Here is a 10,103-nt window from a genome sequence, read left to right on the forward strand (position 1 = left end):
ACGAGTGACAGCTGTGCCACGATTGGCTGCTCCAGGAGGAGGCTGCCATGACACAGTGGATGCTGCACGGAATCAGTTCCACAGCATCAGCAGGCAGCGGACCTCCATCCTCCTCGTTATCCCTCTCTCTCTTCTCTTTTTTCACCTCCTTTGCCTCTCCTCCTCTCACCACCACCACCCTTGCTCTCTCTTTTCTCTCCCTTCTCCTCTCCCTGGGACAGACACGCAGGCCTGCCTGGGCACTCTGCAGCAGAGGACGTACACACGCCAGCAGGAGCAGCAGCAGCAGCAGCAGGCGGATTGGTAGGTGTGTTGAGGCCTGTCTCCTTCCTGCAGCATAGGCAAGACATCGCGTTCTCCTCTGATCTCCGTCAAGGACTATCTATTTGAGAAGTGTGTGTGTGTGAGAGAGCAGGGATCTGGAAAGTAGGCAGAGAGGACTACCACACCCTGAGAGCATTTACTGCCACTGCTGGAGCTCCACTGGTTGAATGTTGCAGTAGATATTTTCATCCTCACATCCTCTCCCCTGTGCTTGTTTCTGTGTGCATACACAAGGATGTATATTCTCTGTTTCTCTGCTGGAGCTGTTTGTTGTTTTATCTCCATGCTACAGCTCTGGGATTTGCCTCGGCGTTGACTAGGCCTTGTGCGTCTGCACACGTGTGTTTTTGCTAATGAGTGTGTTGAATGTCTAACAAAGGTCACACCATTTGGCATGCTGTGTGCACGTATTGTCAGCCCACCTAATGACAGCCATCCTCTTTTCTTCCCAACTTCATCACCAGCCTTCCCATCCACTTTCTCCCCGCCTCACATCTTCTACTTCACCACTTTCCTCTTTTCTGTCCTCCTGCATCTCCTTTTTCTCTCATTCCATTTCCTCTCTCTCCTCCCTCTCCATCCTCATCTCCATCTCCTCTTCACGCCTCTTCTCCTTCCTTCCTGGCTGGCTGCTTTCCCAGGATGCCCTGTTCCAGGCCGTTCCGCTAGGCCCTAGCAGCATGGGCGCAGTCTGGGTGGGGAGAGAGAGCACGGATTGGAGCCTTCCCCTCAGGACGGGCGCGCTGGCGGGTCACCCTCCCTCGGCTTCAGATGGGCGAGGACGCTGAGAGCCCCAAAATCAACCACACCTTCCTGCGAGACTACGTCACTGAAGGTAGAACAGACGGTGTGTCATTGCTGTCTCTGTGGTGTCAGATAACATGCTGCTATGATTGAATGGATTCATTTCAGCGTCATGGGTGCATTATCCCTGCACTGAGAATGGATATTGACATTAATCATTCCATGACTTACTGGATGGCTAATGAAAGACACTTAACTGTTTTACATATGATTTTGGCATTGTATTCTCTTATGACAGATAAATATTTGATCATTATCATTTGGAGTTTAAGGAGCTGGTAGCAGAATTAACATTTGGTGCTTATTTTATTGTCCTATTGAGAATGTATCCACATCAGGCCCAAGCACCATGAGTAAGAGTTATTCTGGTTAAACAGGATACTTTCTATTGATCCAGTATTTTTTTTTCCTGTCCACATTTCTCTTAATTCTCTGTGCCTAATTTTCCCTGTGCCTACTTGATTTAATTCCTATTCTATCCTCTCGCATCTCTTCTTCAACCCTACATCTTTTATTCTAACCATTATTCTGCCATATCGCCTCAAATGTTCTTGGTCATCTTCCAGCTGATGTCATCTCTACGGTGGAGTTTAACCAGACAGGGGACCTGCTGGCCACGGGGGATAAAGGTGGCCGAGTGGTCATCTTCCAGAGAGAGACTGAGGTCAGTTTTACATCTAAAACTTGAAATAATCACCACCATTCTATATTCAGGATATCAGCATGGATTAATAGTTACTACCTACACCATAACTACAATATTCTGTGCCTCACTTTTCCCCAAAGAGATGTTCTTTCTATTATATCTTTACACATAAGTGTTCTTTCAAAGCTGTGTTATCTTCCTTCTCTGCCCCGGACAGTCTAAAGGAGAGTCGGAGGAGGGAGGGGAGACGGGTGACTCTGGGGAGTACAATGTCTACAGTACGTTCCAGAGCCACGAGCCGGACTTTGACTACCTGAAGAGTCTGGAGATTGAAGAGAAAATCAACAAGATCAGATGGTTGCCACAGCAGAATGCAGCGCATTTCCTCCTCTCCACCAATGGTGAGAAACCACTGACACCAGGAGACAAACCAGGAGCCCCATTACAAAAAAATATCCCCGGTGCTTGTCCTTTCTTAAGTGTCTTCCCTTTACAGATGCAATTCCTAAACTCTGTATCCTATCCTATCTGAGACCTCCTATCTTATGTTAAGAAATACTAACTGTAATTGTAAATTTGATTTGTCAATCGGCAGTCGTCCTGTTAGACATGTATCTATGTTTAAAATGTACCAGTAGGCCACTTGTTTTATATTTAGGACTGGCTCTATGCCATCCTAACTTAAGATTTCTAACTTGGAAAATCCCAAAGTTAGGACAGTTCTTAAATAGCTAAATTTCTATCTGGAGATAAGAGGATTTTTCCTAAATGTAGTTAAGAAACATAGTCCTGTAATAGCAGAAATCCTAAACATCATCCTAAACTGGGTTGAGATATAATTTCAGATTTAGGAAGTTTCAGTAATGAGGCGCCAGATCTCTTATTCCTAGCTAGGCTAAAGCTCAACTTGTAGACCGGTGCACAGTTGTACTGTGAGATATCCATTGTGAATGTGCATGATTTTTGATTGATATTAGAAATGACATGACTGGCTTCATCTTCTGTTACCAAAGTGAGATAATGTAACATCAAGCCAGTCGTTGAAATCACATTTGTGGCTACAGTATTGGCACCAAACTGCCAGTGTAAAAACCACAGAATCTAATCTGGGCTTTAATGATATTCCTGTCATGAGACTGAATCGTCCTAAAATGCTCATCTGAATTGCCATAGAAAGTTGTCACTTGAAGAGGAAATCATTGTCAGGTCTCTCCTCCGCTGATACCCCTTTTCCACCAACATGAATCGAGTTCCGTTCAGGTCCCCGACACTTTTTTCGAACCATTAGGAGCATTTAGACAAAAAATACATTGGTTTGGGGAGTTGGTTCCAAGCTGGAACCAAAAAATGTAAAGTTTTTCTTACCTGAAGTGTGAACTCAGATGACATCAGTGGGAGAGGAGTCTTGAATGTAATAGTATTCTATTTCTTCTTATCATTAATTGGTCCATGCTTGCTTTTTGGATAAAAACAAATATCTGTAATAACAGAGCAAAAGCTTGCAAGTAATCAATCAAATCAGCCATCTTGCTACTATCAAGCGCTTCTATTGTGCATCGTGCGATGCCCTCTGTTGTATCACAATCTTGATTACAATGGTTTCACTCAAATCTGGTGGAAATATGAGCTGGTTTGGTTTGATAGTACCAAGTTTTCGAAAAACCTGAATGGAAGTGGTTCAAGAACCGGAGCTAATATGGTGGAAAAGGGGTATAAATTGTCTGTGGCATTTATCATCAGCTTTCTCTCAACATAATCAACTTGTGGTGATGTGCAAATCTTTCTGCCTGTCACAGATAAGACCATTAAACTGTGGAAGGTGAGCGAGAGAGACAAGAGACCAGAGGGATACAACCTGAAAGATGAGGAGGGACGGATCAAGGACATCTCTACCATCACCTCTCTGCAGGTGCGCGCACACACACACACACACACACACACACACACACACACACCTTTATTTTGGTCAGCACGTATCAGGTTGATGCCCTCATATGACCCCTTACTCTCATGTCCTCTAATTCTGTCTTTCTAGTCTGTCTTGTTGTCTTTCTATAACCCTAGTTTTTACCCCTGCTCTCTTTCTGTCATCGCCTCTTTCATCAGTCCTCTCTATTGATGTATTTAAGGTGCCGGTACTGAAACCCACAGATCTGATGGTAGAGGTTCGTCCCAGACGAGTGTTCGCCAACGGACATACCTACCATGTTAACTCCATCTCAGTCAACAGTGACGGGGAGACCTACCTGTCTGCAGATGACCTCCGCATCAATATGTGGCACCTGGGCATCACGGACCGCAGCTTCAGTATCCTTCCCAACACTAACTCGTTTTATATTATACACATTTTATCAATACCACTCTGCTTGTAAACATCATGCTCTGCTTTGTATAACCCTGTAGTTCACCTCTGATTTTTGTGTGTAATGTAATCTTTTACTGGAGGAGGTGACTCAGATTTCACAGGGTATAAAATTCCCAGAAGTGAATCAAAGGGCTATCTTTTTCGCTGTTATGAAAGTATCAGTGTGTGTCATCACAAGCAATTCTGCAGCATCAATGTGAAAATTGTAATAGGATAATTTTTAAGTAAAAATCAATTGTCATAATGAGTCAATATTTTGGGGTTCAGTTTACATCCATTTAATCATTTTTTAAACCTAAAATGTCCCTATGTATGTTAAAGCGTTTGACTCGATCACATGAACTAGTAGTGTTGATATGCACCACATGCAAGTCTGCCCCCATGTATCCACATGCTCTCTGATGCTCACACACACAACTCCACCTCTTGAAATATACATTCAGATGAAATATACTTTACATTCCTGCTCATCTGAATTCATCCTTTATCTATATTTAATGTAAACAGCCCATGACTATGTTTGGATTTATGTTTTTCGATTAAAGTGCTGCGTGTCGCCTCAGAGTGTGTATTCAGCGCAAGCTGTAGCGTGTTCGACGGGGGTGCATTTGGTGATTTCCCATTCAAATGGAGGCTGACCTAGAAAATCACAGAGGCATCTATGGAAGAAGAGTTTAAATAATTCACTCAGCAGTACACTTTCTACTGAACCACACAGGACTACCACAAATAGAACAGAGAGAGGAGCAGAGTGTGCATGCATATTGGGGGTTGGTTGGGGAGCATTTTTTTGGGTTGTAATATGAAGTGAGGTGAAAGTGTGGAGAACATGTACTGAAAAATATGTCTCATCACTCTACTGCAAAAATATGATAACATACATCATGCCATGTGCATAGTCTTAATACCTTGTCTGTCCTGGAATACCTTTGTTCACTTCGATACCTCTTAAAAATGTGGTGCTATCTCTGTGGTGTTTAATCCCTAACAGACCTTTTTCTCAGATATTGTGGACATCAAACCAGCCAACATGGAGGATCTGACGGAGGTGATAACAGCAGCAGAGTTCCACCCTCACCACTGCCACTTGTTTGTGTACAGCAGCAGCAAGGGCACCCTGCGCCTCTGTGACATGAGAGCCTCCGCACTCTGCGACAGACACACCAAACGTGAGCATACTGACATTAGACATTTTATTCTCAGTGATGAAAACTTTGTTACATAGAATGGAGCATGAGGCATGTTGGTCACCCAAAACATAATCTGCAACTCCACACACTTAGAAATAAAGGTGCTTACTAGAACCACAAAGAGTTCTTCGGCTTGTCCCCATAGGAGAACCATGTAGAGCCTTTTATAAAGGTTCTACCTGGAACTATTTCAGAGGTTTATACCTATAACCATCTGTGAAAGGTGCCACAGAATCCCCTATGAGAGATTCTACAGAGAATTCTTGTATAGTTTAATTGTTCAACCCAGATCCCTGTTTGGGGGTTCTATCCAGATCCTTCCCACCCTCCAAGGAGTTTTACAGGAACCCACCCAGGGGGCTTTACTGAGAATCCTTATATATTCCAAGGGTTTTATCAAGAGCCCATTCAAGGGGGTCTCTAAAAATATTTTGTTGACTCGATAATCCACGGATCTCTGTCCCACTAATCATGGGACAGAGATCAAGGAACCCATGTAGAGCAGTGTTCAGGGTCAGGAGCTGATGTTGTCCAGCTAGACCAAATAACAATAATGGTTCACAACCATGTTTTTAGGGAAGTGGAGATTTCCTGAAATCACTACTACCACTACAGCCTTTACTATTTCAATGGTGCAGTAGGGTTGGGCATAAAGGACTTGGTTCCAAATTAGAATTGAATACAAATTTCTAAGTACCAGGTACCGTGAAGAAAAAAAAAGAGACTAGGACAGGATAGGATAGGATAGGATAGGATAGGATAGGATAGGATAGTGGCAGACCATGTAGTATTGTATGGCATGAAATGATGGTAAAGATATCAACTATGCCAAAAATGAATTGATTAAGTGGAGGCCGGACACATCTGCATTAAAAATACCATTTGAAACCTGGGTCAACATTTGAATATTTGAGGGTAAGAATATTCAATTTCAACAATCCTTGAAGAACTTTTTCCACCACAAAAGAGTTCCTTGGATGAAAAGGGTACTTCATGGAACTGTTAGTGTTACAAGGAACCCTTGAAAAATGCTTTTTTCAGAAAAGGGTCCTTCAGAAGCAAATTGTTCTGGGTAGAACCTCAGCCCTTCAGGAAGAATCTTTTGCAACCCTTATTTCTAAGAATGTATTTGTGAATAATCGATCACTCTTTTGTTGGTCAGTGTTTGAGGAACCTGAGGATCCAGGGAGCCGGTCCTTCTTCTCAGAGATTATTTCCTCTGTGTCAGATGTTAAGTTCAGCCACAGTGGACGGTACCTGCTGACCAGAGACTACCTCACCGCCAAGGTGTGGGACCTGAACATGGACAAGGGCCCCGTGGAAACATACCAGGTAAAGTGGCGCATCTGTTTCCTGATCTGTGTCCCTTCCATGCGTCAGTTACAATCTGTATCTGATAGAACGTATGCTCACCAATCCAGTTAATGCATTCCTTGTAGCCTGCGTTTGTCGTGTTGTTGAGGAATACGACATCTAAGCAGAATTTAAACTCATGCAGTCTGCTGTAGATGTTGTGCTTTGCCTGTGGTCAATGCACTGGACCACCATGTATAATTCTGCATCTACCCCAGAAACTAAGGTTGACTGTGTGTTTGATCCCCAGGTCCATGAATACCTAAGGAGTAAGCTGTGTTCCCTCTATGAAAATGACTGCATCTTTGACAAGTTTGAGTGTGTTTGGAACAGCTCAGACAGGTAAGTGGCAGAGATAAAAAGGAGTGAAGGACAGACAATGTACAGTATATTTAAGTCCACTTGAAAGCAAAGGAGCAGGGAGTGCATCAGCCTGTTTCTGCTTGCAGTGATTCCCTAAATGCTCTGCCTCTGCCATTATCCGACATTTAAATCAATCCCAGAGACAAGCTTTGCAGACTTCTAATCAATCCCTGCGCCTTCAGTTTTGTTTTCTTCCTCTCCACTTCCTCACCCTTCCATGAACCGTGCTTTTCTGCACTGCATTCACTTGCCCTTCTCAATATGTGACATCAATATGACATCTCATTATGCCAATCTCTCCTCTCCTCAGCGTGATCATGACAGGGGCATACAACAGCTTCTTCCGGATGTTTGACAGGGAGACGGGGCGAGGCGTAACCCTGGAGGCTTGGCGAGAAAGCAGCAAGCCTCGGGCCGTGCTGCGGACCCGCCGCGTGTACACCGGCGGCAAGCGTCGCCGTGGAGATGTGGGCGTTGACAGCCTGGACTTTACCAAGAAAATCCTGCACATGGCTTGGCACCCTTCTGAGAATATCATTGCCATAGCAGCCACCAACAACCTGTACATCTTTCAGGATCGAGTCAACCCTGAGACGCAGGTGCAGTGACAGGGCTTGGAACATGGACAGTGGCAGACACAGAGAAACACAAACAACGACCCAAATATATTTGGATGTCTTAGAGACAGCATGGGGAATGGACAGCCTTTATGAGAAGATTAAGTCAGAGCCAAGCTGTTTCACAAAATACTGCAACATTTGTTTGTGTTGATAGAAGGTCGGATTATTGCTAAAATCACAAGACTGTTAATTTATTTGATCCCCAAGAAAGGTGTATAATCATTTTTGTTCGATGCTGACACAAACTGACATCTCCGGTACCCATCAGGACATGTTTTTGGTCCCTATTTTGGAAGATGTTTGTGTAACTGCTCCACCGTAGGGGCAGTAAAAGAGGTGCGGGGACACCTCTCCATCTGCATTGACTCAGTGCTGTTGACCACACAATGTTGCACTCCTCACTGATGTGCTCTGGTACCTTTTGACACAAAATGGAAGATAGGTAATGACAGGGAATCATGCTACAAAACATAAAGGTCTTGAGTTGACGGATTCCCAAAAGACTTTGCCAGACAGTGCATCTAAATCTAAGCATTTTTTTTCACTATTGTGGAACATTAGGAGTGGTGTTATTGTACAGCTCTTCACAACAACATCCCAAACCTTTTTTTTTCTCTTTCAAGCGACAACAGCAGCTGAACCCCTCCTTTAGAGCAGTGCTCTTGGAGATTTCACTCATAAATGCCCCATAATGTTTGCCCTATTCACTTTGCAATAATATAAGCACTAACAGAAACACAGTGCAGCAGTATTTCTGCTTTAAAACATGAGCTCTTCTTCTACAGGTATACACTCTTTTTACTCTTAGCTGTAAATATTCTGTGTTCTTTTTTTAAGGTGGTACCAATTTTGGTTCCAGAGAGCTAAAAGATAAAAGATGCATTTTTATGTCTAGTACACTGCAGATGAAACTGGGATCTCATGTATAGAAAGATTGCAGAGTCACACTATTTCTGTTAAAGAAGGATTTTTTTCTTGTAGCAGTACATAGATAGGTATTGCTGGCTGTGGAGAGGGCGGATTGCATTGTGCACAAACCAACACCTACAGTTTTGTTGTGTATATTAGGCCCGTATTGGGTTTTAATTGATGTAATTTCATTGTCTAAAGTCTACATACCCATGTGGTAAATTACTGAAAATGAAAGAGACGTTTAGCTCTCTCACAAACGCTTAAATTGAGGTTGATTGGCGGTTGAAAATAATACGTACAAAAGTTTAATTTGTGTTAAGTGTTATGCTAATTTAAAATGAGCTGTGTTCATTTTATAATGCATAAGCACATCTTGAAAAAGTACCTTACAATCAAGAAAAAGATGGAAGCACATTGTTCCTAAATGAGGCCCCTGATTTAGCCAAGTTTTGTTGAGTGAGTTTGTGTCCAGTGTATTTGAGGGTCAAAGGTGATCATCAGTGCAATAGCTCATTATGTACATTGCTGAAATGTCTTTAACATTCAAACAATAATGTCATCATGTGAATTTATCATATCACAGATTCATAATGTCATTACACCGTATACCTCACAGTGCCACACGCTACTCTGGAGTGAAAACCCCGGTATGTACAGCAGGAGGTGGAGTCTGTGTCGACTGAATTCTTGGTCAAGATTTGATTGTTTACAGTGAAGTGCTTTGTTTTTAAGTGACCTTGGCCCTGATGGCATAATAAGTGGTCTGGATGTTAACTGTAGCAGGTGGAGTAAGAGAATACAGTGCAGAGGTGGAAGTTGCACTTTTTCCAAATCTGTCTCTGTCTGATAGATCAACATCAGTTTCACTGTGTAAACCGTAAACCCCAAGAAAACAAGGCAGTTGTTGATATATATATGTTCCACTTGTCTGCTCTCTCCTCACTTTCCACCTCTTTTGGTTTCAAAATCACAGCTCACAGACATTTCTGCTACAGCCTGTGGTCTAGCGTCTATGTTTTGGTCTTCACCGTCCAAGTGTTGTTGAATACAGACACAGTCTTGCACTGATTGGTTTCACAAAGTGTATCACAACAAAATCCACAATGACAACCCACAGGAAAATGGTTTACATAGTGACAGGCCACCTGAAGCATTATATAAGTTCCAGGGCTCAGTCCTCCAATGGTGAACTGTAGTTTAGAGCAGGTCAGTTGTAATCGCATCATAACCACCAACACCACAAGCAAACAGTGAGAGGATTTGTATTCAGGAGCACAGCAGCAGCAGCAGCAGCAGCAGCAGCAGCATGTTGCCATTACTCAATGCTACTAGCGTGTATATCTATCATACTTTAAAAAAGACAAATCTAACAATACAAAAAACATAACTCAAATGAGGTGAATGAAAGGAATGTGCATTAATAAAATAATATGAAATCTGACAAAAAAAGAGTGTTGGATCCTTTTATGTCTGTGTCTCTATATTTAATGGAACACTATTTTTTCCCATTCCTGAAACACATCACT

At 42.8% G+C, this 10,103-nt stretch overlaps 1 protein-coding gene across 2 annotated transcripts; it reads left to right on the forward strand.

Moving 5' to 3' along the window:
* On the forward strand, positions 1-9,974 carry ppp2r2ca (protein phosphatase 2, regulatory subunit B, gamma a). Of its 2 annotated transcripts, none has more exons than XM_050044493.1 (10): positions 1-307; positions 789-1,159; positions 1,695-1,792; positions 1,992-2,175; positions 3,571-3,683; positions 3,904-4,081; positions 5,144-5,308; positions 6,492-6,661; positions 6,933-7,024; positions 7,356-9,974. In XM_050044493.1, the coding sequence occupies exons 2-10, from the start codon at positions 1,096-1,098 to the stop codon at positions 7,651-7,653; spliced, it is 1,362 nt and encodes a 453-aa protein (XP_049900450.1). In that variant the 5' UTR covers positions 1-307; positions 789-1,095; the 3' UTR covers positions 7,654-9,974. The 2 variants fall into 2 exon arrangements, with proteins under 2 accessions (XP_049900450.1, XP_049900451.1); XM_050044494.1 differs by having other exon boundaries at positions 1-303.
* Positions 9,975-10,103: the final 129 nt, after the last annotated feature.

Source organism: Epinephelus moara, chromosome 5 (genome assembly GCF_006386435.1).
Source record: "Epinephelus moara isolate mb chromosome 5, YSFRI_EMoa_1.0, whole genome shotgun sequence".
NCBI lineage: Eukaryota > Metazoa > Chordata > Actinopteri > Perciformes > Serranidae > Epinephelus > Epinephelus moara.

Bases quoted from the DNA above. Each gene is read 5' to 3' on its own strand.
- ppp2r2ca (XM_050044493.1), top strand. From the start codon at position 1,096: ATGGGCGAGGACGCTGAGAGCCCCAAAATCAACCACACCTTCCTGCGA. The intron at 2,176-3,570 runs GTGAGAAACCAC...TGCCTGTCACAG, and splicing joins TTTCCTCCTCTCCACCAATG to ATAAGACCATTAAACTGTGG. The intron at 7,025-7,355 runs GTAAGTGGCAGA...TCCTCTCCTCAG, and splicing joins GTTTGGAACAGCTCAGACAG to CGTGATCATGACAGGGGCAT.